The sequence below is a fragment of the Oryctolagus cuniculus genome, chromosome 9 (genome assembly GCF_964237555.1).
Source record: "Oryctolagus cuniculus chromosome 9, mOryCun1.1, whole genome shotgun sequence".
In the NCBI taxonomy this organism is placed as follows: Eukaryota; Metazoa; Chordata; class Mammalia; order Lagomorpha; family Leporidae; genus Oryctolagus; species Oryctolagus cuniculus.
Genome location: NC_091440.1, coordinates 135,411,117 through 135,438,911, shown reverse-complemented (window position 1 = coordinate 135,438,911; position 27,795 = coordinate 135,411,117). Strand labels below are relative to the sequence as shown.

General features: G+C 51.0%; 1 protein-coding gene across 6 annotated transcripts in view; it reads right to left on the bottom strand.

Moving 5' to 3' along the window:
• Positions 1 to 528: 528 nt before the first annotated feature.
• TMEM117 (transmembrane protein 117) overlaps positions 529 to 27,795 on the bottom strand; it is a 477,223-nt gene continuing 449,956 nt past the window's right edge. For all 6 annotated transcript variants that reach the window (XM_051850978.2, XM_070049713.1, XM_070049710.1 and 3 more), the window contains 2 exons: positions 13,213 to 13,342; positions 529 to 2,234 (listed from right to left, as the gene is read on the bottom strand). In XM_051850978.2, coding sequence (XP_051706938.1) covers positions 1,588 to 2,234; positions 13,213 to 13,342 — 777 coding nt within the window. In that variant the 3' untranslated portion in view covers positions 529 to 1,587. The remainder of the gene's footprint in view (positions 2,235 to 13,212; positions 13,343 to 27,795) is intronic.

Here is a 27,795-nt window from a genome sequence, read left to right as displayed (position 1 = left end):
GCTAAGTTTCTGCAGACGGTATGGTCAAGGAGTTCTTACAGTGAACTTTATCTCTGCATTTTTAGTGTCGGGGACACTTATGATTCTAGGTAGCACCACCACGCGTGGCTCTGAAAGCAAAAGAAACAGCAGGGGCACAGTTCCAACTGCTTAGTAAACAACTGAAGAAAGATGCTTGTTAAAGCTGGCTCTCAGATGACAGGCAAATGCATGGTTCGATTACGCATGCTAAGTTCAGCATGCTGCAAGCGTAAAAACAGATAGATCAAAAGAAGAGGGACTTTAAAAAATCATGAAGATAAAATGCAGCCATGTCAGCACGTGATAGGAGAATAATTTTGCCTTAAAACTGATATCCCCTTTCCTCCTCAAGAAATGTGTAATCAATTTATGGAACAAAATGAGGTGCGATTTAGTGTGTGCCTTCTGAACACAGGTGGCAAGCATTAGGAAACCCACTCACATGGATTCCTCCGAAGCCCTCACAGCACTGATTCCCCCCCCCCCAAAAAATACAACATCACATAATTACTGATGTATGCTTATTTATTAATGTGCGATGTTTAGTTCTTTAAAAACAGAAACACGTACACACCGAACAAGACACTAGGCAGATGCTTTCATGCACTGCGTCTCCCACCCCGCAAGCTTCCGTGGCCTGAGCTTCCGAGGAGCTCCCTGGCTCAGTGCTGGCCTGCGTTTTCCAACACCAGCCGTCCTGGGTCCTATCTGCAGACAAATGCACACATATTGGAGATGGTGGCCTTGCCAGCCTCCTGTGATTAAAAGCGCTCACCCAGGGCTTTGTGCAAATGCCAATAAATTTGAGTGTTCACCCAACTGTGCCACTTAACCTTTGTTCCCAAAGGTGAAGGGCAGGATTTTTAATCAAGTAGCAATTTATCTTTAATTAGGAAAACATAATTAGGTATTATCGCCTAATTGCAATTACTGGCTGGAGAAAGTCGCATTTCACGAGCAGTGACCCACGCTGGACTGCATTTCTCCTAGGACTGAGTTTCGCACCTGTACTCTTATTTGGCCGACAGCCAATGGAAATGAAAAGGTTGTCCCCTTGCTTCTCTGCAGCCCAGCTGTCAACGACACCAAGGATGCTGCCCAGGGAGGAACGGAGAGACTTCCTGAGCCGTCTCAGCTATGCCTGTTCTCTGCTCAGACATCAAGGGTGGATCAAAACGAGTGTGTACAAAACCGCCCTGTGAAACAGGTGAGAGCTGTCTCACGCTCGTTCCTGCGACAGTTAGAGACGGTTTAGTGTCTCAAGGCACCACTATGGTTGAACATCAGATACACGGGGAGTCAGCGGATCTTCTACGCGCCGTGAAGTCAGCAAGCAGCTTGTGCAACTGTGGAAGCAACCTCTAGGGGTCTGTCTGGACGTACTGGAGGCACATGTCTTAGAATACAAGTAGAAAACAAGGAGTCCTAGAAAAGCATGTTGAGCACCGTTGTGGCATCGTCTGTGTTCCTAATGCTACGTAAACCCGACAGTGACAAAAGGAAGGGACTACCGTTCTAAAGTTGCACCCAAGGCTGCTTTCTGCGCTGTCTCCAAGTGGGGGGGCTCTAGTTCGTGGGGGAGGCTTTGGGCGTCACTGGGTCCTGGTCGGTCTCTGTGGCACTGGCAGCTTCATTCAGGTGCGAGCTCAGGTTTTCCGAGGTCAGGTGGGAGGACTTGTAGACGATCTCGTTGAAGTCAGGCCTGATGCACACCATGGGGGGGTCGTTCAGCGGGTCCTCCACGGACGCCTGGGTGTTCTCCCGGGTGATGCCCATGTCCTTGCTGTGTTCCGAGGGAGACTTCCTTCTCATGCGAGTGTACGTTTTGTCTTGATTCTCCATGCCCTGCTCATTTTTCAGAAACCGTCCGAAGAACCAGATGAAGAATCCAAACCACACAAAGGCAATCAAGCTGGGAACAAAAGCCAGGCACTTGACGTCGAGGCTGGCCCCTATGAACCTGCTGTGCAGGAACATGTCTCCCTCCACGTACGTTTTATTCGTCCGTGGGTTGGTGTGATTGGACCGCCACTCCCAGGAGAGCCTGGTTCTGTTCAAGTCCTTCAAGCTCTCCGAATCTTTCACGGTGTAGATCTTCTGCCCTGGGCCGATATACTGGCCATATTCATGAGGTTTATAGAATATTTGGTTCTTCCACATATTAAGATCCAAAATCAAGACGAGGAAGATAATTCCATAGTTAAACCATTTACCTGCATTGAAAAAAGAAATACTGCAATTAACCAAAGATGCAACAGGGTGCACTAGGGTTTTCGTCAAAAAAATGAAGATACGGGTACACAACATGACGTGTTGCTAATGTTTTGGCCCTGTCAACGCCTGATCATTGAGGGGACTACGCTAGCATTAAGTGCATTGGTGAGCGGAATTTACTAAATGGACTCCAGGCGTATGAAAAGGCCATGGGGCTCAGGCACTTCTACTGACCGGAGCCACTCTCTGTGTTTCCAGGCACTGCAGCCACACTCACGTTTGGCTCCACATAAACATTTCAATTAGAAAAGTCCTCTGTGTGACTGAACGTCTCTTACAGTTCTATAATTATGTCTGGGCAAGAAATAAATCATTTTGCAATGCAAGCACAGCAGTATATCAACTGAATTCATATTGCTGTCTGTAGGTGACCTGTTGATTAAACCATTAGTTGATGTGACTCAGATCAATAATCCTTGAGCATTCAATTCAGGACTAAAAGTAATTGCAGCACATTTTCACCAGAGAACACACTGGTCAGACGTATAACTGTAACCAAAGCTAGTGAGCTGCTTTTATTAAAAGAGATGATCTAGAGAGACTCTAACAGTGATTTCTTTGTCGTATATAAAATCTTATCTAAATAAGATCTTTGGTTAGTGATAAACTATCATGTGATGATATATATCTGCAATGAACATGGAGAAACCTTGAAGGGATGCCAGATTCCCTTACAATATTGATCATAATTTATTGCAACTTTCACAGTAGCAAGTCTATCACAATAACATATCAATATTCACTTCAAGGGTGTGCTCAAGTCACAGGTTCTAGAAGACTTTCAGTTTTATGTAATATGCCAAAATTATTTTCTTTTGTATTTGAATAAAATAGAATTGAGGATTATTAAGACAGTGCTTCACACGATAATGTATTTCAAAAATACTCTCTAAAAGAATACAGAACTATATAAACATATCTAAACACTGATTTTAGAGAGGCATTTTATCATCATCAAAACCAGCACTTACTTTCATGTTCCTATCATAGGCGAGAAATCAGGGTATCAACCCTGACAGCAGCTGTGTGGCAGAAGCCCTTACAGCTCTGAGTACATGCAGAGAACAGCACTAACGAAACTGGGAGCATTTGGGGAGACCATCAGACAGCACGTGCGTCCCTGGCACACGGCAGAGATTGGCAACTGCTGCCTCTCTGAGCCTCGGCTATTTCTCCACTGGCACGACAAAGTCCCACCTGCTCTCCGTGAGGTTTAGTTCCCTAAACCACTTCCTAACTTTGCCTCGTGGTTGATTCTGAGCAACAACCTGTTCGAGCCCTACAGGTCTCAGGAGCGTCTTGAACTTCCCAGGGTCAATGCTATCCCTATGCCCTCCTATCTGGAAACAACAGCCCACGTGACCGTCTAGCTGGGGTGACCGGGAAACAGCGCGCCAGCACGCACTGCGCGGCACGCCTCGGGAGAGGCCGCTGCGCCTGCCTCCCGGAGAGAAGCCCTCTCGCTGCTGGGGAAACAGGACGGAGACGCCGCGCACCAACACCCAGAGGAGGCCACATGCGAAGAATAAGGGTGAAAGTGCAGGTGCCACAGACGCCGAGAGCCGGGCTCGGCACGCAGGGGCGCCTCTCCTGCAGGGGTGCTGGAAGAGGCAGCAACGCACAGGGCCTCTGGACGAAGAGCAAGACGCGTGGCTTGGAAGAGGCTGAGTTTATCTGTTGTTTATGCTGCAGGTGGAGGAGCGTGCAGAAAGCCAGGAGATGAGGAGGAAGGGAGGAGCTGAGAGGGGGCCTGGGAGAGGGAGGACGACGGGCGCCGAGGGGCTGCATCTGGCGAGAATGAGACACGGATCTGTGGTTCTGTGACAGGAGGAGGCTGGGGCTCCCCCAAGCACTGGGAACAGGGTCAGGCTGCAGCAGCAGGTCCTTGGGCTCGGGCGATGAGTACCACCACTTTCCGGCCTCACAAGGAGCCGGGGAAGCAATGTGGGTTTTTCCTTGTCATAGACGCATGGATGGGGCGACAGTTCCACAGGGTCCCCTGTGTGCAGGGGAGCAGGACAGCAGGGACTGGACACACGGCACAGAATCAGGGGGAGGAGGATGCTTTCTTGCCGGAGCAGCTGCCCTGCAGAGGCCAACCACGGCGGCCAGCAAAACCCTGCTCTCCGGGCTCCGCAGCTGTCTCTGCACCCGGCGTCCTGCACAGGGCCGGCCCGGCGCCACTGTCACTCCGCACTGTCGCTCTGGGGTTTCCCCGACTATGGATGCAGGAGCGGCCAAAGGTTCAGGCGCCTCTGTCCATGGGGTCGGCTGGGCCGGCCCCTGCACCAGCCCATCTCCAGCCTTTGAGGCAGGCACAAGTCCAGCCAAGAGACATGCCGTCTGCTAGACAGACAGAAGTGCCCTGGGTGACAGACTGTACCAGTCCAGACCACATAGAAGATTCTGTTCCCAAGCTGGGGGAACGGAACCAGCAGTTTCTCAGCGCTCGGCTTCTGCCTCCCCCCACCAACCCTGCTCCTTGCTAGCTGTGTAAAGAATCCAATTTTCTTATTCCGTGAAATGAAGGATAATGCCAGTGTAACTACCTTGCAGGGTGCTTTTTCATAGAAGGATACAATGCAAGCTCATTTTTGAAAGCTGTCTGAGATAAACTGTTTGCCAAAAATTCGGGTGGTGTGATTTCTCCAATGTCTTCCGTGGAGAGAATACAGAACCCTGGTGATACAGGGGTGGCGGGAAGGGTGTGGCAGGGCTGTGACGAACACGTATCCTGACGGTGCTCACCTGCTCAGTCACTGACCACTGCACCTGCAGGCAGCAAACAGGAGGCCAGAGATGCCAGGGCACCGGGGAGCAGCTCCATGGAGACACGCTCTGTAGTCAGCGGCTGCGGTGTTCAGACTGCCAGCCAGGGGCAGGGGACTGCAGCTCGCTGTGGCCTTGGCCCCGGGCAATGGTCTTCTATGGAAACAGCTCTGGGGGCTAACTGCTCTCTCTGGGGACAGTGTAGGGGCGAGGCTCAGGGGCTGGTGTGGAGGGAGGCAGGCCCCTGCTCATCTCAGACACCCTCCCCACCACCACAGCTGCCCTGCAGAAACCAGATGCTGTTTCTCGTTCCTGTCCTGGGCCACCTGACGCAGCCTCTGTCCCAGGTCTCCACTCGCACGCAGCCAGGGTGCTGCTTCCTCTGTCACCAGCCTTTCTCCTGGGCCACCTGACGCAGCCTCTGTCCCAGGCCTCCACTCGCACGCAGCCAGGGTGCTGCTTCCTCTGTCACCAGCCTTTCTCCTGGGCCACCAGACGCAGCCTCTGTCCCAGGCCTCCACTCGCACGCAGCCAGGGTGCTGCTTCCTCTGTCACCAGCCTTTCTCCTGGGCCACCTGACGCAGCCTCTGTCCCAGGTCTCCACTCGCACGCAGCCAGGGTGCTGCTTCCTCTGTCACCGGCCTTTCTCCTGGGCCACCAGACGCAGCCTCTGTCCCAGGTCTCCACTCGCACGCAGCCAGGGTGCTGCTTCCTCTGTCACCGGCCTTTCTCCTGGGCCACCAGACGCAGCCTCTGTCCCAGGCCTCCACTCGCACACAGCCAGGGTGCTGCTTCCTCTGTCACCAGTCTCCCTTCTCCCCATGCAGAGCTCTGTCACCCTCTCAGTGATTTCTCCTCCTGCAGACAGTCCGTTTTTATCTTTTATTTTTAAAAATGCCAGAGTTACAGAGGGGCAGAAACATCCAGAGAGAGAGAGGTCTTCCATCTGCTGGTTCAAAATGGCCACAATGGCTGGAGCTGGGCCAATCTGAAGCCAGGAGCCAGGAGCTTCTTCCAGTTCTCCCACATGGGTGCAGGAGCCCAAGGACTTGGACCATCTTCTCCTGCTTCCCCAGGCCATAGCAGAGAGCAGAGCTCGTTGGAAGTGGAGTAGCTGGGACTTGAACCAGTGCCCATAAGGATGCTGGCTGGATGCCAGCATTTCAGACAGCGGTCTTACACAACGCGGGCCCCCTCAGGGGGCCCTGGAAGAGGTAGTCAGACCAGAAGACAAAGGCAGGCGGGGCAGCTCCAACCCTCCTTCCTGTCTGTAAAGACAGGGAGTTGAGATGTGCCGGCCGGAAAGCTTCTTCGCAGCCCCTCAGCCTTCCTGATGAGGCTGCGAGATAAATGCTGCTGGCACCCTAAAGTTTCATGATGTGCCGGGCAACCTAACCACTGGAGCAGAAAGGCTGGGGGCACCACTTGCAGGTGGGGAACATGTCCTTAACAAAAAATCTGGGCTCTGAGAAACGCCGTTTACCCTAAAAGCAGCACATCTGAGTCCCTGCGATGACCCACATGCCAGGGATACAAGGCACGCACAAGAACGGAGCAGAAAGCCCTCCCACGGCCCCGTTCCCCGCGCATGCTGCCATGCACACGCGATCAGAGGGAGGAGCGGCTCGGGGTCTCCACGTTCCCCACAGCAGCGCTCCTGCACGGCCCCCGCCCGGTGCACAGCTGCGAGAATCCCTGCGTCACCTCTTTAATCTCACTGCCTCCCTAGTGAAGAACCACACATGGGCTGGTGGGATGCATCACTTCTCTCTTAAACCTAGTGCTTCGAATGAGCATTACTGTCGAAAATCATGGTAGAATGGAGATTCTATCTTTTCTCTTTGTGGGAGTTTAGAGAATCCTGGGGTAGTTAATTTTAAAAGGATTCTTCACTAAATATCACCCTCTCTTCACAAGTACATGCTGGCAGTGTGGGGGAAGGCACTGTTCTCTTCAACTCAAGAGAGACTGCGCAGCACAGGTGTTCCCACTGCCACGTGCGCGGAGTCAATGCGCAATGTTAATATCCTGAAGTCTCTACTCTGCAGAGTCGCAGCGAGCACTGTGACTGAGCTTCCGTACATCCGAGAGGCACCAGCTGGCCAGACTCACACAGTCTGTGTGGGTGCTCCACTGGGTCACCTAGCATCCACCATGGGACACCTGGGAACCATGGCCTTGAAGAACACGGGTTTTGGGTAAATCAAGGAAACACACAGTTTGCTGTAGCAGTCTCATTCCTAGCTGAGCAGTGAAAACTGGGCCCACGGAGTTAGCGTCTCGTCAAGTCTCCCCATGTGATCTAGGGGTATGAGGCTGCTCTAAGTGCTTAGGCCCTGAGATGCCCATTCAGTAAAAGGAAGACATTTACTTACAGATTTATGAATGGATAATTATTTGGATTAGTGAAGTACCTTCCAAGGCTTAAAAGCAGACTGATGCAGCTTCTCCAAGCACCTCTCTCGCATCAACACTCGCTAAGTGGTTGGCCACTCCTGTAGGAGCAGTCCTTTGAGATTGCGAACACAGAAGGAAGAAGCCAGGCAGCTAACCACATGATCACTGGGCTACGACCTCATTCTCAAAACTCTTTCACCTTTTTATTTGTTGTTCAAGCTCTTTCCATTTTTTTATGAACAGGTAATCCTTATTTGGGAAGTTTAAGAGGTGACCGATGTGAACATGGAACACTGATTAATAGCAGTCAGGGACGGGGGATGGAGGGAGGCGGGACCAGCACCGTGGGCGAGAAGCAGCAGGCTCTAGTGTGCACCTTAACTGTGCGGCAACTACATCCCAGTCACCTGCTGTACACCGCAGGCTACGACACTGCTGAGACCGGGAACTGTGTCACACTCACTGTCTGCTCCCAGATCCTAGCTCAGTTTTCAACACAGTGCAACTCAGAAAACGTCTGCTCACCAAGACGCAGATGGTGATGATGCACCCAGACACACACAGAGTGAGGGCTGGAGTCCCCGTCACCTGGCAGGCCGCAGGACACAGCGAGGACTGTGCACTGGAAACCGACCCATCTCTCAAACTGCGGGATTACTCCTGCGCTGGAAGCCTCCCTCTGGCTTTGAAGAGCACGAGGCTTTACTGTAAAACGCTCACGTATGTGTGTGTGGATGACAACGAGGCAGCTCCCTTCTAGGGCCAGCAAGGACACACAGACCCTGGGCAAAGCAACACTGGAGAGAGATGGCTGATTTTTATAAGCCCAGCTTCCAAAATGGCAGCTCACAGGCACCAGCGCAGAACACCTGCCGGGAATGCAGCCCAGGCACGGGCTCACGGAGTTAGTTCCCACAGTCACGCCGCTCCCACTTAATGGATGAGACACTGGGCCTCTGCGAGGTGGAGGGATTTGATGAGGCCGCATGTGGCAGAGCCAGAGCCCGGGCAAGCCTTTGGCATCACTGCTTTCCCGTGCACTGAATGTCATTTCCACAGTGGGGCGGGGCCGTCTCTGATGAAGGCAGTCCTGGCTGGCCTCGTCTGGGATCTTACAGTCCTGGACAAACAGAGGCAGACGAAGCCCCTGGGAGCCCCTGCGTGGGTGTGCTGTGGTCTCCCAGGCCTGCTCTGCACAGAACTCCTCCTGGGCTCCTGGGTCCCGGCTCCAGCACCTGGCAGGCCCCATCGTGGATTGCCTCATGGTCCACCCACCCTCCTTGGCCTTGGCTTTGGCTTTGGGCTTTAACCATCACGCATGAAAACAGGAGAAAGCCGAGGTGGGAGGAACACTGCTTCTCCAAGACAGCACAGGCAGGCGAGGGTTCTAGGCTGTGCCCAGCCAGGCACTGTATTCTGGGTGCGCGGCTGACAAATCTCTGCAGCGACCTAATCATCAGGGCAACCTAATGATCCACGGAGGGATGCAGAGAGCTCCAAACTAAAGAACCCCAGTGGAGCCACTGCACGTGCTTAGCAAGGTAAGTTTTGAAGTTGCCCCAAGAAACAAAGCAGGCCCATCAGCACTGAGCACTGGACACCGGGTGTGGATACTGGCAGGCTACCGACGACAGAAAACCACAGTGCACTTTGGAAGTGGAGTCTGGGTGTTCTCACAACTGTCTCCCAAGTCAGGTAGAGCCAAAGGCCTCCCCAGGAGACCAGACCGCGGTGTGCAGGTGCAGCGGCCCCACCTCTGCAGCTGATTACAGAGCAGAGAGGGTGACAGAAACAGAGCAGAAGGGGAAGGGGGTGGCACTGACTCCCTTCCACCTGCAAACCACAGCCATTTTTGCAGGAACACCTGCCACGGGTCTGGGGACGTGAGAGACCCCACTGGGTTTCCACACGGCTGTAGGTGGAGCCCATCAGCCCACAGCCCCCACGTGCCCTGTGCTATCTTAAATTTATGTACAGAATCCAGGCAGCTCTCCCCGCAGCTCTGGCCCTCCCCCGTGTGCATGGCTCGGCAGGAAGACCCTCAGACCTCACCTGTGGCTTCTTTAGTCACACAGGGCAGCCTGGTCTCCCTTAGTGCCTGGGAAGCATTCCTGAAGCCTTGTTCCCTGGCCCTGGGCCAAACCTGCTGGGCTGGAACCACTCGGGAGGGGCTGGGGAGTGTGTGTTTATAGCATTTCCCCTGGGATTTGGCAAAAGCTCTGCCAAAGCCTGCATTATTTCCCCACCTTCTGGCAATCCTCATTCACATGCAGTCTGCGTTACTAAACACAACTAGTCCTTCTTCCTGGAAAACATATACAAGTTATATTTATTTAGAAGGCAGAAAGACAGAGAAGGTGAGACAGCTTCCGTTCTCTGGTTCACTTCCCAAATGCATGCAAAAGTCACAGCTGGGCCAGGCCAAAGCCAGGAGCCAGGAGCTCAGTCCAGGTCTCCCACCTGCGGAGCAGAGAACCTGCTGCCTCTCAGGATCCCCGTCAGCAGGAAGTCGGAGTCAGCAGCCAGAGCGGAGAAGGAAACCTGGGCGTGCCACCCGGGATGCTGGCATCTTAGTCACGAAGCTACATACCTCCCATCCTTTCACGTTTTGGGAACACAATCGTTGGCAGGGCATGCGTGTTTAGTTCCCCCTAAGTGGCCCTAATGCTAATGACGGAGCTTCAGGCTGTCCTGCATGCATGGCTCCCTTCCAAGGCACTAACTATAATTTTTAGATGTAATTTTGTTTTCACGCTCTTAACAGAGCATTCTGATCGGGTAAACCTCAGAGCACCACAAACCCAGCATCCACCCTGGCTACATAAATCACAGAGCATACGAGTGTAACAAGGCCACACAAACTAGCACCAAATGAAATATCTTTAACAGCCCAATTTTTTCCCTACCAATGTGGCCTGTAGTTCTCTTTCTCTCTCTCTTTTTTTATTTTTAACCCTGGTGTTCTGCAGTTAAGTGATACATTTCTGACAGGCGTTTTGAGACTGTCAGAGACAATATTAGTGCAGTGACAGCCAGGGACCAGAGCGGGCAGCAGGAACAGATGGCCTAGGCAAGGGCCCCCCGGAGGGACATGAACTCCATGTGTGTGGTGGCTGTTTTAGCGTCGGGGAGGGCTGCACGCTGTGGAGACTGAGTGGGGACTCTCAAACCTCGAGATGTGACCTGAACTCCAACTGCTGGATTTACTCGCTGAATTTAATAGATGGGCTTCATTCAATGGAGGAGGGGAGGGACCAGCACAGCCGCCCTGCTCATGAGCTCACTCTCCAGTCTGGGAAGAACACCTCGTGCTCACCGCACAGCTTTCTCACTGGGAATCGGAAGGCTTTTTTTTTTTTTTTTTTTTTTGATTTATTTTTTGCGGGACTCAGATGTTCATGTGTTCTGAGCTCCGATATTTTTAATCGGCAGCACAGACGGTGGCGTAAGCACAGACTTCCTCTGCGGTCTTTAGGACGGCAGGTGTGAGAGCCCAGGCCACTGTCCCTGAGACTCAGGACCGTCATGTGTGCAAGGCCACGGCGAGGGCGCCGATGCCATCCCTCCGCTGTGACAATGAGCAGACAATGAGCTGCACAGACAGCACAGCCTTGGGAGACGCCTACGTCAGATGCAAGTGATGGGGGTTTTGTGAAAGGAGATTGTAATCCATCACACGGGGCCATTTCTAAAGCAGGAATTATCTGAAAATGAAGTAATCTGGGGATCCCTGAGAACACCCTGACACAGACCTCAGCTCAGCACCCACCTGAGCTTAAGGCCATCAGGTGAGAAAGGACCCAAGTTGTAGGCGCACGCAGGCTGGGGCGAGCGCCAGAACCCTGCTGCTTCCATCTCCACAGTAAGTGAAGAGGCACAAGGAATCCCTGCTGGAAACGCACACGGACCAAACGGGACCCAACAGAGCAGTACCCGGAGCACAGCAGAGCTCACACACAACAGGCTCGTCCTGCCCCTCTGCTGATCGCGTCCCCAACACCAGGCCTGAGTCCGGAAGCGGCTGCCCCCTGAGGACTGCATGTCTGTTCTCAGCTGCACGAGAGGCCCTCCACCCATCACTGTCAGCAGTGTGCGGTGCAGGAGACGGGACTCTCCCAGGCCAGGCCATGAAGAGTCAGGGAAGCCAGAGCAGGCGCTGTGGTGCAGCACGTCAGGCCGCCACTTAGGACACCTACAGCCCACAGGAGCGCCCGTTGGAGTCCTGGCTGCTCCACTTCCAATCCAGCTCCCTGCTAATGCACCTGGGAAGCAGCAGAGGATGGCCAAGTGCTTGAGTCCCTGCCACTCAACAAGGAAGACCTGGCCTGGCCCAGCCCCAGCTAGGTGATTTGGGAGGGGGTTGAACCAGCAATGCAAAATCTCCTTCCCTGTCTCCTCCTCTCTGTCACTCTGCCTTTCACATAAAAAGAGAAACAAGCACCCCTCCATACTCATTTTCTCCATTCTCTTCCTTTGTATCTGCCTGCTGGTGTGAGCGGTGACACCGTCAAAGCCACTGGCAGTCCGGACCCCAGAATGATGCGAGGACAGGACCACAGGTGGGGAGCCACCAGGCACTCTCTGAGAGCAGAGATTCTGTGGGTGCTCCCCAGAGCCCCGGCTCACATGGAGGCCACCCAGCCATGCTCAGAGTTGTGATGCACTGGGATGTGGGTGTGGTATGGTGATGTACTGGGATGTGGGTGTGGTGTGGTGATGTACTGGGATGTGGTGTGGTGTGGTGATGCACCTGTGATGTGGGTGTGGTATGGTGATGTACTGGGATGTGGGTGTGGTGATGTACTGGGATGTGGGTGTGGTGATGTACTGGGATGTGGGTGTGGTGTGGTGATGTACTGGGATGTGGTGTGGTGTGGTGATGTACTGGGATGTGGGTGTGGTGTGGTGATGTACTGGGATGTGGTGTGGTGTGGTGATGTACCGGGATATGGGTGTGGTGTGGTGATGTACTGGGATGTGGGTGTGGTGTGGTGATGCACCTGTGATGTGGGTGTGGTGTGGTGATGTACTGGGATGTGGTGTGGTGTGGTGATGTACTGGGATGTGGTGTGGTGTGGTGATGTACTGGGATGTGGGTGTGGTGTGGTGATGTACTGTGATGTGGGTGTGGTGTGGTGATGTACTGGGATGTGGTGTGGTGTGGTGTGGTGATGTACTGGGATGTGGGTGTGGTGTGGTGATGTACCGGGATGTGGGTGTGGTGTGGTGATGTACCGGGATGTGGGTGTGGTGTGGTGATGTACTGGGATGTGGTGTGGTGTGGTGATGTACCTATGATGTGGGTGTGGTGTGGTGATGTACTGGGATGTGGGTGTGGTGTGGTGATGTACTGGGATGTGGTGTGGTGTGGTGATGTACTGGGATGTGGGTGTGGTGTGGTGATGTACTGGGATGTGGTGTGGTGTGGTGATGTACCGGGATATGGGTGTGGTGTGGTGATGTACTGGGATGTGGGTGTGGTGTGGTGATGTACTGGGATGTGGGTGTGGTGTGGTGATGTACTGGGATGTGGTATGGTGTGGTGATGTACTGGGATGTGGTGTGGTGTGGTGACGTACTGGGATGTGGTGTGGTGTGGTGATGTACTGGGATGTGGTGTGGTGTGGTGATGTACCTATGATGTGGGTGTGGTGTGGTGATGTACTGGGATGTGGGTGTGGTATGGTGATGTACTGGGATGTGGTGTGGTATGGTGATGTACCGGGATGTGGGTGTGGTATTGTGATGTACCTGTGATGTGGATGCGGTATTCCTCCTTGAAGATCTTCTGGAAGAAAGGGATCTTGAACTGCATGTGAGGGGTGTGCAGCCCAGGGAGATTGACGTCCACGTCACCCATGAAATGCGGGAACTCCCAGTCCTGTCACAGAAAATCAACACAGAACACATTAGTGATTTGCTTTGCTGCAAAGCAGCATGACCCCAAAAACCAACTTTGCGCAAGCATTTGCCCTGGACGTCCCCCTGTAGCCAGCTGACAGCCATGTCCGCTTCCGCTGTGGTGCTGGCCTTACATACGTCAGGCAGCAGTAGGCGTGCAAGTCAAAATTAAGCTGCCATTGCTATCTCTTGATTTGCTTTTTACTGTGGTAATAAGAAACCAGTACAGAAGCTATCTGTGTCTACACCTCTCTCACATTCGCGAGAGCTGATGACTACAGGGTAAATTTCTCGAAGTTTGTTTGGCTACTTTTAAAAAACATGAACTCCATAATAGCAGGTATTGTGTCAGAACAGAAAGTGGAGAGATACACTTAAGATACACTTAAGCAAGATACACTTAAGATACACTTAAGCAAGTCCTTCTCTTAACCAAGTTAGCATCTCTGCAGGCAGCCAACCGGGGAGCACACATGCCAGCCTCCTGTCCTGTGCACCTGCACTCATCGCCACTCTGAGCCCAGCAATGGAAGACTTGACGAGGTAGATTCAGGCATCAGTAGAAAATTAATTCCCAATTTCCACAGGCCGTATCCCTGCAGCCAAGGCAAAACTCTTGGAAGGAAGGGAAACAGGAGCAAGGGAGGATGTTTTTCTTGGATTTCAGTGGAAGAAGCAAGGGAAGCTCATAGTTAGCAGGCGAAGAAAGAACACACCAAATTCGAGGAAGCATTTCGGACAGATCCCAGGCATTACTATGCATGTTCTGTTAATTACTGAACATTCACCAGATGATTATGGTCAGTTCATAGTTGAGATATCTTAAATAAGAAAAAATTAATGAACAAAATATTAGAGATACAGAACCATCAACTCCTCAATATAAAAAGGTAAATTTATTCACAACTTAGCTGTACAGAGCTGATAGAGCTGGGCTAAAAACACAGTGCCCGAATTTTTTTAGGAGATTCCACGTCCAGCCCACTCTGCTGAGAATGCTGGTTAAAGAGAACCCTGGTTAAGGGGAACCCTGGTTAAGGAGAACCCTGGTTAAAGGGAACACTGGTTAAGGGGAACCCTGGTTAAAGAGAACCCTGGTTAAGGGGAACCCTGGTTAAGGGGAACACTGGTTAAGGGGAACCCTGGTTAAGGAGAACCCTGGTTAAGGGGAACCCTGGTTAAGGAGAACACTGGTTAAGGAGAACCCTGGTTAGGGGAACCCTGCTTAAGGGGAACCTGGTTAAGTAGAACCCTGGTTAAGGAGAACCCTGGTTAAGGGGAACCTGGTTAAGGGGAACCCTGGTTAAGGAGAACCCTGGTTAAGGAGAATACTGGTTAAGGAGAACTCTGGTTAAGGGGAACCCTGTCTAAGGAGGACTGATTCAAGAGAATGCTAGTTAAAGAGAACCCTGGTTAAGGAGAACCCTGGTTAAAGAGAATTCTGGTTAATGCAGAACCCTGGTTAAGGAAAACACTGTTTAAGGGGAATGCTGATTAAGGAGAACTCTGGTTAAAGAGAATTCTAGTTAAAGAGAATCCTGGTTAATGTGGAACCTGGTTAAGGAGAGCTCTGGTTAAAGATAATCCTGGTGAAAATAGAACCTGGTTAAGGAAAACTCTGGTTAAGGGGAATTCTGGTTGATGCAGAACCCTGGTTAAGGAGAACTCTGGTTAAGGAGAGCTCTGGTTAAAGAGAATTTTGGTTGATGCAGAACCTGGTTAAGGAGAACCCTGGTTAACGAGGACACTGGTTAAGGAGAGCTCTGGTTAAGGAGAACTCCAGTTGATGCAGAACCTGGTTAAGGAGAACCCTGGTAAAGGAGAACTCTGGTGAAGGAGAACTCTGGTGAAGGAGAACTCTGGTTAAGGAGAACCCTGGTTAACGAGGACCCTGGTAAAGGAGCACTCTGGTTAAAGAGAACTCCAGTTGATGCAGAACCTGGTGAAGGAGAACCCTGGTGAAGGAGAACCCTGGTGAAGGAGGACCCTGGTTACTAGAGAATGAGAGCATGAGAGTGAAGTGAGACAGAGCCTCCTGGGATCTGTGGATCATTCCGGGCTGCGAAGAGAAATGAACAAGCAAGAACGACAAGGCGGTGGTGGGGAGTCTGCCCTGTCTCCAGAGTGCGCAAGCCTCTTGCTGGTCATGGATGCTGCTCTCGAGTGGTCCCAGCACCCTCTTCTGCTGGTGAACAGGGAAACAAAACACACAAGGGAGGACTTCCCGCAAGCTGACACGTCATTTGGAAGCACAGAAAACCCAAAGCACTGACCCCAGTGAACCTGCGGCACTTCAGTGTAGAATATGGGTAGAGACTGGGCTGGGAACCACACCAGGAAGCAGTGCCAAGGCTGCAGGGAGCGCATGTGCTCTTCCCACCCACCGATCTCCCTCCTTGCTCTTTCTCTCTCACTTGGAAGACTCTCGCAAAGGAAAATGACCTTGAATGCAGTCTTTTGCCAGAGCACAACTGGTGAGAACTATGCTAGGCAACGGAGGCATGATCATCCGTGGCTCCCACTGGTCCTCGATTAGCAACAAGCACATTGTCAGCAGGGTTGCTGTTTGCATTTCTTGGTCAGAGGAGAAGACCACGTCTTGGTGGCCCCTGGTGGGGCCAGTGCAGTGAGCAATGGCTGCTTTGGGGAAGGCTGTCTTCTCCCCTCTCCTCAGCAGCCCAGCGTGGCCTTTGGACAGGTCGCCACCCTCAGAGGCTTGCAGTGGTGGCTCCTGGAGGCAGAGGGAAGAATTGGTGCTTGGGGGCTTCTCCTGCAATGTGGGTCACACAGTGACGACCTCCAGAAATAACAGGCAAACTTTACCGGTGGGGGTGAGGGTACCGCACTGTGCAGCAATGCAAGCCAGCAGCCGACGGCTGGGGAATGTGTGGACAGAGGCTCTCTCCGAGTCTGACCCTGCACATTCACACACATGCAGCACACCACGCGATCCTGGGAGCTGGCTTAGTATCCCACTGTTTTCGGCATCACTGAGGGAGGTACAACTGACAGACGAAACCCACTCTAAGTCACTATCGATGCTCTGAAACACGTATATGTTATGAAGTAACTGGCACCGTCAAGATAATTAACGTTTCTAGATGAGAAAATCTGCCTTGGAGACGGTGAGGGGCTCGTGCAAAGCGGCAGGGGTGCCCGCAGCGGAGTCAGGCTGCCTCGGGCTGCGGGGGACACACACTTGCTGCTGGAACGTGTCGCCTCCCCATGAGAAGCCACATCACTTCCTGTTGCTCACTCGGAACTGCACTTATTAGCCTTTGCTGTATCTGATCGGGAACAGCTGGGGACAGCCGTGGTCTTCCAACGCAAGCTCCAGGAGTGACTTACACTTCCAAGGGCTGATGTGAACAGGTCCGGTTTTCTTAAGCAAGTAATTATTTGAAAGGCAGAGTTACAGAGAGAGGGAGAAACAGAGACACAGCTTCTGTCTGCTGGCTCACTCTCCAAATGACTGCAATGGCCAGGGCTGCACCAGGCCAAATTCAGGAGCCTGGAGCTTCATCCGGCTCTCCCACATGGGTGGCAGGGATCCAAGCACTTTGGCCACTTTCCACTGCTTTTCCAGGCAGCAGCAGGGGGTCACATGAGAACTGGTAGCAGCCCAGAACCATGGCAGTGCAAACAGGTCTAATTTTTTTTTAAAGATTTCATTTATTTTATTTGAGAGGTAGAGTTACAGACAGTGAGAAGGAGAGACAGAGAGAAAGGTCTTCCTTCCGTTGGTTCATTCCCCAAATGGCTGCAATGGCCGGGCTGCGCTGATCCGAAGCCAGGAGCCGGGTGCTTCTTCCTGGTCCTCCATGCAGGTGCAGGGGCTCAAGCACTTGGGCCATCTTCTACTTCTTTCCTAGGCCACAGCAGAGAGCTGGATGGGAAGAGGAGCAGCCGGGACTAGAACCGGTGCCCATATGGGATGCTGGTCCACAGGCAGAGGATTAACCTACTGCACCACGGCACTGGCCCCTATCGGGTCCAATTTTAACTCTCTGAGAAGCCCCAGGAACAGGGAAGCTTTAACGCAACTGATGAGCGGGCAGATGTGGCACGAGGCTGACGATGGCAGACACTGTGGTGTCTCGGCACCGCAGCTGTGGGTGCCTGGCCATTTCCACACACGGGCCGTGTCCCAGTGTGAGGCGCACCACGGCTTTCCGTCTGCATGGATGTAAAATCCGCAGTTTGAACACAAGATAAAAATGTCCAATTAGGACAATGACGAGGCGAGATGTGCTCAGCTACTGTGCCCGGGGCAGCCTGAATCTGGAGCTGCTCATTAGGAGCTGCTCGTCTCTTTCCCTTTCAGGAAATGTTAGCAGTGTTTAGCAAAGCCGAGTGTTCTCACCGCTCCTGCTTTCAAATCTAGCAGTCACCGCAGAGGTCCGGCCCCTCAGTGGCTCAGTGATGTGAGAACCACTAGGTGCGTGGTATTCCACCACCGCAGTTCTCGTCGGCTCGTGTCGATACACGCAGGGTGAACAGGCCTCCAGCTTTGCATCTTGCTTGTGGATGGAAACCAGTGAATTTCCATTCACACGGCCTTATTTCCCATACAAAACTAAATGAGCAGTGCCATGATATGCATCGAATCTTATTTCTTACTTCCTATGGTTTAACTCTGCCAAGAGAAATAAAAATCAATTGCTGATTACCGTCGATCATGGGCATCCTGAGAACAGAGCAGAGCACGTCGAGACAAAGCTCAGGGTGTGCAAGATGGTGCGAGGGCGGCCTGGACTTCGCCCTGCCCCACGCGCCCTCCCTCAGACACACACCTTGGGGTCAAGGCAAGTCACCGGAAACCATCCAACCATCTCAGGCTGGAAATCCCCTGACTGGCACTCAGCTTCCAAAACCAAAGAGAGACCTCGTTTCTCTTTAGAGAGGCGCTAGAGGATAAACATGTAATAGCACTGATCACTCGCTCCTGCAGACTGAAGCCACGGCAAAGGCTGTGTCCTGGCTGAAGGTTAGCACGCAAGTGCAGAGGAATTAAGTCGTCATTTAGATTCGGTTTGACTGAAAAGCTCAGAGTCATTCAAAATAGAGCTGACAAAGGATTCTAAATGTCACTATAAAGATCAACAATTTCCATATCATAAATTGCATAACTTCTCTCTATAGGCATTCGATTATTAAGCTCCGAACAATTTCAAAAGTCAACCTGGCAGATACATGTCTCTCTCATTCTTCTGGGTGATCTCTGTCCCTCTGCATTCTAGAACTGAATTTAGATGCACGAACCTCAGAGATCTTTCTACCAGAAGTGGCCCCAGCGTGGAAGGTGCCCACAGGTTTCCCGTGCTCAGCAGTGTTCTGGCAACGTGGTCCTCACGGCAGCCTCCGTGTGGCCCGGACGATCGTGCTCACGCTTTGGGGGACATTTTTGTTTCTTATTTAGAAGCCAGCGCTCCAGCTTTCTCTCAGCAACCTGGGCTGCATCTAATTGGCAAGGCTGCTCTCGAATCCCCAGGCTGAATAAATCCTTGGAAGCCTCGACATAGAACAGATTCTGCTCACTTGTTTTCTGCCTGTCTCCCCCGCTGGAGTGCAAGCTCCCGGGAGCTTAGAGGAGTGTCCTCCCCCTGCTCTGTTCACTGCGGTATTCTCCATACCTGAACCGGACTTGGCATCTAGTAGGAACTCAGACACGCGCTGAGGCAGTGAGCAGAACTCCCTGGCAGTGGAATGCGAGCTGCAGTTCCTCTCTGGTGTCATGTGACTGGGAACACCAGACCCGGTAAGGCACACAGAAACACCTCCGACACACCCATGTTGTAAGGAAATACGCCCCATCAACCTCGATCAGTCCCTGGGACTCGACAGGCGCGCAGAGCGACCCCAGGAACGCACCATCTGCTGGAGATCACAGAGGAAGGGGGTGCATAATTAGAGGAAGAGGGGGGGGTCCCGAGGGAGCCTGGGAGATGGGGCAAGTGTCGGGGTTGGTTGGAAATACTTGTTGGGGAGACTTGGGATGCCAGGTTAGTCGCCGTGGAGACGCCATGCAGCTCCTGAGACCTGTCCCACCAAGTCAGAGGGTAAGCACTGAGGGCGGGCAGGGAAGTGGCTTCCCACAACAAGGGCAGCAGGAGGAGCTCCGGGGTGGGGGGGAGGTCTAGAGAGGGGGAAGACAAGAGACCAGCGCCGGGAACCTGGAGAGGCGCGGAGGAAGAGACAGGGGCTTCCTGGGTTTCCTTCCACAGCGACTCCTCCCCTGCGCTGTGTTCCCACTCCTCACTGGTGTCTCCCCTCAAGGGCCAAAGGATTCCATAGCCTTTAGGACTTTTCTCTCAGGAGGCACATGAGCTACTTAAAAGATCTCTGGGAAAGAGTCTTGGCTGTCTGGTGGCAGCGGGCTTCTGTCAAATGAATGAGATGGCCTCATTCATCGTGCAAACAAACCCAAGCCATGCAGCAGACTCGGCCCTGCCATGCGCTTCCACGGATTCTGAGATCCAGACAACACTCAAAACTGTGGCTGGGGCCAGAGCTGTGGCATAGTGGGTAAACCCCAGCCTGCAACACCCGCATCCCATATGGGTGCCGGTTCGAATCCCGGCTGCTCCTCCTCCGGTCCAGCTCTCTGCTGTGGCCTGGGAAAGCAGAAGACGGCCCACTTCCTTGGGCCCCTGCACCCACATGGGGGACCCAGAAGAAGCTCCTGGCTCCTGGCTTTGGATCAGCTCAGTTCTGGCCGTAATGGTCGTTTGGGGAATGAACCAGCAGGATGGAAGACCTCTCCCTCACTCCCTCTCTCTCTCTCTCTCTCTCTGGCTCTACTTCTCTCTGTAGTTCTTTCAAATAAATAAAATAAATCTTAAAAAAAAATAAAAACCTGCTGCTGCACAGACTCTCACTGAACCTCAGGCTCTACTCTGCCATGCTGTCAAATGTCTTTTCTTCATCATTCATTTTTCTTTTTTTAGATATAATTCTTAGATCTTCCCTTTTTAAGATTCATTTATTCATTGATTTGTTTGAAAGGCAAAATTACAGAGAGGCAGAGAGATAAGTCTTCTATCCACCAGTTCACTTCCCAAATGGTCACAACAGCAGAGCTGTGCTGATTTGAAGCCGGGAGACAGAAGGCAGGAGGCAGGAGGCAGGAGCCAGCAGCCAGGAGCTTCTTCTGGGTCTCCCATGTTGGTGCAGAGGTCTAAGCACTTGGGCCATCTTCTACTGCCTTCTCAGGCCATAGCAGAGAGCTAGATTGGAAGTGGAACAGCCTGGGACTCCAACTGCTGCCCATATGGGATGCCGGCACTGCAGGCAGTGGCTTTACCTGCTACACCACAGCCATGGCCCCCCCTAAATCACTTTTCTTACTTGGAAATGCCAATATGAGTTTTCCAGGCTAATTCTGAAGGCAGCAGACATCCAGGAGCTACAGGCATGGGTTTAGTGCCTACGGCAAAAAGCCAGCAAGTCAAGCCCAGAGGTCTGGGAGGGAAGCACAGTCCGGAAGCTTCAGGAACCCTTGCCTTCAGGCTCTGGCAAGAGAGTGCTGGGTTTAAAACCAAGCTTCCCTGCATCCAGCACCTTGCAAGCACCATCCCATGAAGCACGTGTGATGAAAGGCACTGGGCCTCATCACAGACACTGCCCCAGGAGACTGACGTGCCGAAAGGACAGAAAGGACAGAACAAGTCAGGCTTGTAAGGTGCCCAGCGGGGAGACGCACACCCTCTGGTCTCTGGGAAGGACCCTCACTGGGGCAGGACCAAGCAGGGAGTGCCACACGGAAGATGCCTGTGAAAGAGAGGGTCTGAGCCATCCAAGTGTGGAGAAACACTCAACCACCGGCTGTCTTAGCTCCCATCAGTCAGCAAACAACCCAGTCCTCATGGTGCTTCCGAAGAAGGATGCTAACTGAACAGCGCATCGGCACAGATTTCACTTAGAGTAATGTGAGTGTGGTCCAGCGGACAGAATTATTGGTGTTACTTTTCAGACACTGCTGTGGTCCAACAGCCGCATGGCCCTGCTCATTCAGTGCTTGATTATATCTGTCACGGGCCCAGTGCTGCCCCAGCTCCACCCACGCTGCCAGCACCGGTCGCCCCCAGCTGTCTGAGTGATAATTCCTGCAATGAACTATACAGGAAAACCACATACGGCCAGGAGAGAAGATACGATGACTATCCTTCCAAAAACTCCCATTCAATACCGAGATCATTTTTCTCCAAGGAGAAATGCTGACAGTGGAGATCGGTGGAAGCATGACTCGGCACAGAAATAGCCCACAAACAGCAGCAGGGTGTGGCGGGGGCCTCAGTCTGACAGGTGGCAAAGGCGAGAGAGCTCTGGGGATCCTGGTGATGGTGTCCTTTCAGGATCATGGTGTTTGTTCTTCAACTGCACACTTCCCAGTGGAGGAGACAGACCAGAAGTCAGCCCACGCACCTCAGTGGGGTGGGACATTGACTCATGCTCTGCAGGACACAACGAGGGTAGGGGTGGGCGCTGGTGGGGGTGGGTACTGCTCTGGTCAGGGGAAGAACCCTTTCCCGAGGGGGCCTTGTTGTGGGCACTGAGGCCTAGAGAAGACCAAAGTCCACCGAGCTCTGTAGAAGGATCACACCTGCTGGAGCTGGGGACAGGTGCGGAGGCCCTGGGCAGAGATGAGATCACGGTCAGGAGGCAGGGAGGATGGGGCAGCTGTGGGGGCCTGAGCGTGGTGGGAAGTGCCTGGTGGCCGCAACAGGAGTGGGGCCCACTTAGGAGACGGAAGGCTCGGTTGTGGTTTACGTGAGAGAGGACAGCGGTTCATACAAGCAGGCCTGATGGCCAGTTCAAGATGTAGCATGAAAGTACTGCCAACTTCATTTCCGGATGACTAGAACAACGTGTAGATGGCAACAGCGTTTACTAAGAGGGGGACTGGGGATAGAATGCGCTTTCAGAAGATGGGAAAGAACACAGGGAACCAGACAGCCACTCAGAACACCTGCTACGGAAAGCCCACAGGGCACCCGCTATCATTGGAATGCCCCCTCCAAAACTCCCACTGAAATTTAATCGTGAAGATACTGGGGAGGTGTGGCATTGCCATTGCCTGCAATGCTAGCATCCCATATGGGCTTCATTTCAAGTCCTGACTGCTCCACTTCTGATCCATTTTCTTGCTAATGTCCTGGGAAAGCAGCAGAAGATGGGCCAAGTGCTTGGGTCCCCGTACTCATGCAGGAAACCTGAGTGGAGTTCCTGGCTCCTGGTTTTGGCTTGGCCCAACCTTGGACATTGTGGCCATGTGGGAAGTGAACCAGTGGATGGAAGACGTCTCCCCTTCCCTCATCTAACCCTGCCTTTCAAATAAATGACTAATTCTTTAAAACAGCAGTTATTAAGAGGTGGGACTGGGCCGATGCTGTGGCGCAGCAGGTTAAGTCACCGCCTGCAGTGCCAGCATCCCATATGGGCGCTGGTTGGAGCCCTGGCTGCTCCACTTCCAATCCAGCTCTGCTATGGCCTGAGAAAGCAGTAGAAGATGGCCCAAGACCCAGAAGAAGCTCTTGGCTTCTGGCTGTGGATCATCACAGTTCTAGCCATTGAGGCCATCTGGGGAGTGAACCAGCGGATGGAAGACCACCCTCCCCCCTCTCCTCTCTCTCACTGTAACTCTTTCAAATAAATAAATAAATCTTTAAAAAAAAAAAAGATGCAGGACCTCTTAGAGGTGATCTGGTCATGGGCGCTATAGGACTGGGAATGGGCTAATGCCCATCACCATGGCATTTGGTTAGTTAGCACTGAGGGGATGTCTCAGAAGAGCAAGAACACCTGATTTCCTCTCCCTGTGTCTTACGTGTGCTCACTTGCTGTTCTGCCAATGAAATGACGCAGCCAGAGGCCTTGTCAGATGCCAGCACCACGCTCTTGGGCTTCCCAAGTCTCCAGATACACTTCTGCTGTTTATAGGTTACCCAGCATGTGGTATTCTGTTAGAGCCGCAGAAAGTGGACGAAGACAGCATCCGAGTGTCGATGCTACATGAGCAGCTGGGAAATTTGTGGGAGGGGTACAGATGTAGAGGCAATACCCCTACTTCTTGATCTGAGGTTCTAGGATCAGCTCAAATCCCTCAAAAGGGAATACGGGAAGCCAAGAGAAGAGGGCCAGGGACTGAGCCCTTCAGCTCTCCAATGTTTAGAGAGTCAAGGCAGCTGATGACTAAAGGCACACATTAGAGGAAGGGGGGCAAGTGTCCTAATCTTAAAAGAAAAATTCCAGAAGGAAGGGGTCATCAACTGTGCCAAAGGCAGCAAAGGCATCAGGGAAGAGAGTGCAGACTGAGCACAGGACTGGGGACGCTTGGAGTTGCTGATCTTGAAAGACCTGAGTCCCAGGGGAAGCCAATGTTGAGGACAAAACCCAGAGAAAATTATCAGTGAGGAGTAGAGGCGATAACTACAGAAATCTTAAAGCAGCTTTGCTGTTAGTAGAAACAGGATAAAGAAGAAGTAATTGGAGAGAGACTGTGACTATGTTAGTCTTAAGTAATTTCATTAGGGTAAAGTAAATTGAATTTTGGTAGAACAGGGGACTCTGAGAACTGAAATTCCCTTTGACTGTTTCTAGTAGTTTTTGCAATGACTGATGTTAGGAGCTGGTGTGCACAAGTGTGGTCACACCATCTTGATAGCTTCCATTTCAATTGGCTAGTGTCCATTCTGACTGATGGAGCTGTGTCCATTCTGATGGGGCAGTACTGCCACTTACCAGGATTTAGCTGGTATACCAATATTTAGCTAAATATTCTGACCATCACTCTTTGTGCAGTCAAGATGGCAGATTTTATGAAAAAATCAAAACAAAACAAAGCTCAGTTCACTGAATCTTGAATATAATCGACTTTCAGAAACAAAAGGTCGGATCTTCATTGCTCTGTGTGTGCAGTGTGGTTTTCTGTCCGTTTCCAGGTTCTGGGACAATCACAGAGCCTTCACCTGTGACTCCCCATGGACCACTCCATGATCTGATGAAATGGAAGAAAAAACCTTTAGAACAAAAAAATTGAACCACCAAACTTTCCATGCCTTTCTCCAATGAATTTAGGGCAAGAGTGCTCATCTTCTGAGCTATAGAAAAAAATTCTCCATTTTCAAGTAAAAGAGAAAAGATTAGAAAAATAAAGCATACTGGGGCAGGCTAGCAGGGTGGAACTGGTCAAATACATTTTGTTGTTTTAGAATGAGGCCCTAATTGAATTGAAAAATGTTTAACTATTGTTAGTGCAGCCGTCAATGGAAAAGAAAGGTCCAAGATGACATTGCTTTCTGTATTGGACGCCTTTTGGAAGGCCAGTGTCCATGCTGGGGGAAGCAGCCTTACGTGCACGTGGGCAGCTGCCCGTCTTTACATGGACACGATCCATTGTGAGAAGGCTGACATGGCTGCAGTGGGCTGGGCCTGTAAGTTCCCCAAGGCACCAGTAGAGTGAATGTGAAGTTCTCTGTCGGATGACATTACACTCCTCCTGAGCGGATTCTATTACTTGATGTCCACTGGACTCAAAGCACATATTCCCTAAGAATACATGATGAGGTGAATGAAGAAATAAACTAAATGTGCCCTTTCACAGTTGTAGGCAGTGACTGTCAATGAGGTTACAGGAATCCCTCCACATCACCAATGCATAGAGGAGAAATCGCATGAAACCCAACCAGCAGTCTGTGCACTGGATTCCACTGTGTCCCATTTCAGGTTACTGAAAACTTGGAAGAAATGTGAGTCAGGCAATTGATGATATTTTCATATTCTTCTAGGGTACTTTAATAAGTTTTCTGAAAAATTATATTAAAAGATAATTTCACTTTGGTGAAAAAAAAATAAATTAAATCCATGTAGCTTTTCACAATACATTTTCCTTCCATGAGTTTTTCTGCAGACCCCTCACATACATGGATTTCAAAATTTCTGTACCAAAATAAATTTAATTTTTAATTCTGCTTCCCATGAACTTTCTGAAGTATGCTCATATTCAAACTAAACACACATTTTCCATGAAATTTCTGTTTTCATAATAACTGCATTTGATATACTTAATGCATAGTAAGCCCTGTGCAAATAAATACTTGTTGAGTAGGCAGGATTTCCCTCATGTTATATGGGAGTAAAGTGAGGCTCGCAGGTAGTCAAGGAGTGGTCTCCTGTGCAATGGGATTTGCATCCAGGTCAGACTGAGTGCATGGCTTTATTTGTTTACAATTTCAGCTTTTTCATAACTTTTTTTTATCAGACTTTAATGTTGCAATTATCTACACACTTAAAAGTCAATTGTCTTGCTAATGTGTGGTTGTTGGAGGTCCCATGGTGAAGCCTGTCTTGGAACAGTATTTGCCCAGGATGACTTTGCTCCCTTTAGGGGGGTAATCCTGAGTGGCTGTCCTTGGAAAGCAACGGAGTGGCAGTGGGTCTCACTCATCCCGCCAGTCACTGACTGAGGGTGCCAAAAAGGCACGCTGAGATGTGCATTTATCTCAAGACGGTTTATGGCCATCTTAAGAATTCTTACTGCCAATGAATAGATTTGGCTCCACACATAGGGAATTTCTAGCAATGAATCCTCTGTCCCCAAGTTCTTCCCAGTTGGGTTTTCTCACCCGAGGACAGTTTTCATCACACATCGGCACTGTCACAGCAGACCCCTACATCACTGAGTGGGAAAACAGGATGGATTGGGGACGATTTAGGGCTCACTGGTGAAGGCTCCTGAGCTGTGCAATCGCAAAAAAAGACACAGCTTTTATAATTTTGGGATCTCATATAAAGGTAAGATGTGTGCTGTTAACATTGTGGCTATACATATCAGAAAGTAGTAAACTTTATATCATGTACATGACTTGAGATCAAGCCAAAACACAAGAAAGTGATCTGTAAGGGTAATTATATACATATACCATAGTGCTCTAAGCAATGGTTTCATATTAAGTCTTCTTTATCTTGAGTATCAACAGAGGGCTTACGATAAAGAAGATTCTCATTGTCAAGTTTAATCCTTGGGGCTGGTGTTGTGATGTAGAAGGTAAAGCTGCCACCTGCAGTGTCAGCATCCCATATGGGCACCACTTTAAGTCCCAGATGCTCCACTTCCAATCCAGCTCCCTGCTCACAGCCTGGGAAAAGCAGTGGAAGATGGCCCAACTACTTGGGCCCCTGCCACCCACGTGGGAGACCTGGAAGAAGCTCTGGGCTCCTGGCTTCAGCCTGGCTCAACCCTGGCTGATACAGCCATCTGGGGATTGAACCAGACCTCTCTCTCTCCCTCTTTCTCAAATAAATAATTAAATAAATAAAATCTTTTAAAAAAGATTAATCCTTTTTGTCATAATTTTGATCCAGAGCGGATACGTGTGCATAAATATATAGCCATTACCCATTGTATTCAGCGTTTCTTTATGCTTACCTGTAAATAGAATTATCAGTGTATCCAACTAAGCAACACCAACAAGCACACCTGTTATGTCATCCTGAGGCTGAAGCTTCACACACAATCTCTTCAACTCATCAGATTTCTAATGGAATGTGCCATCAATGGTACAAGCAAGGTCACTAGGGATATGTACAAAGCCACAGTGAACTTAGATGTGGTAAAAGCTATCAGAAAATAATTTATGCTACCTGAGGATAACATCTCATAAACTTCTTACTCATAAAAACTGGCAAGCGTATGGTTCTGAAAATCAGTTCTAATGTACAGAAGAGCTCTATGGAGGCAGCCATAAAAACTAAACATAAAGCAGAAAATTTTGCCTTCCAGCATCAGTTTGAAGTTGGTGAGCTGTAGGTAAATGCAAAATTATTACACTTGCTACTTGCCGAGGGCTTTGTGCTATGGATTTTCACCATGCTGTATGTATAAATCAATTAGTGTGCTATTTTCCTGATATGAGCACATGTGCACCTGATTCACTGCTCTCACTGGTGGAGGAGTCGGCAGACTGACATCACCATGCGACTGATAAGGTGATGGACCATCTTCAGAAATTAGTTCCCTCAAAAAGGTTTCAGTGGCTTTGCAAATCTGCGATGTGCTGACTGTGCCTCATCCCCAGTTTCCACCTTAGGGATTCTTGGACTTTCAGGATTTTGCTTATTTTTAAGTGATAATAAACTACTTCAACAACAACACACAGAAATCAAAAACCTCATCTAATGCTGTATCCTCTGCCCTCGGTAAGCTTCAGCCAGAAACAGGGATTCTTGCAGCCTGTTCTCTGGTCAACACCTGTGAGAGTGGGTAGTGCTCTCACGGAAGTACCTGCAAGCTCGCTGATTAGGAACCAGGGAGAGGGCTCTTCCTCTGTGCCTCCTGAGCCCCCACTGCAGGCAAAGTGAAGTAACAAGCATCATTATCATCACTAACAATTCTTCCAGTTTCCTTTCCACGTCAGCGGCTCCCGACTCAGCACG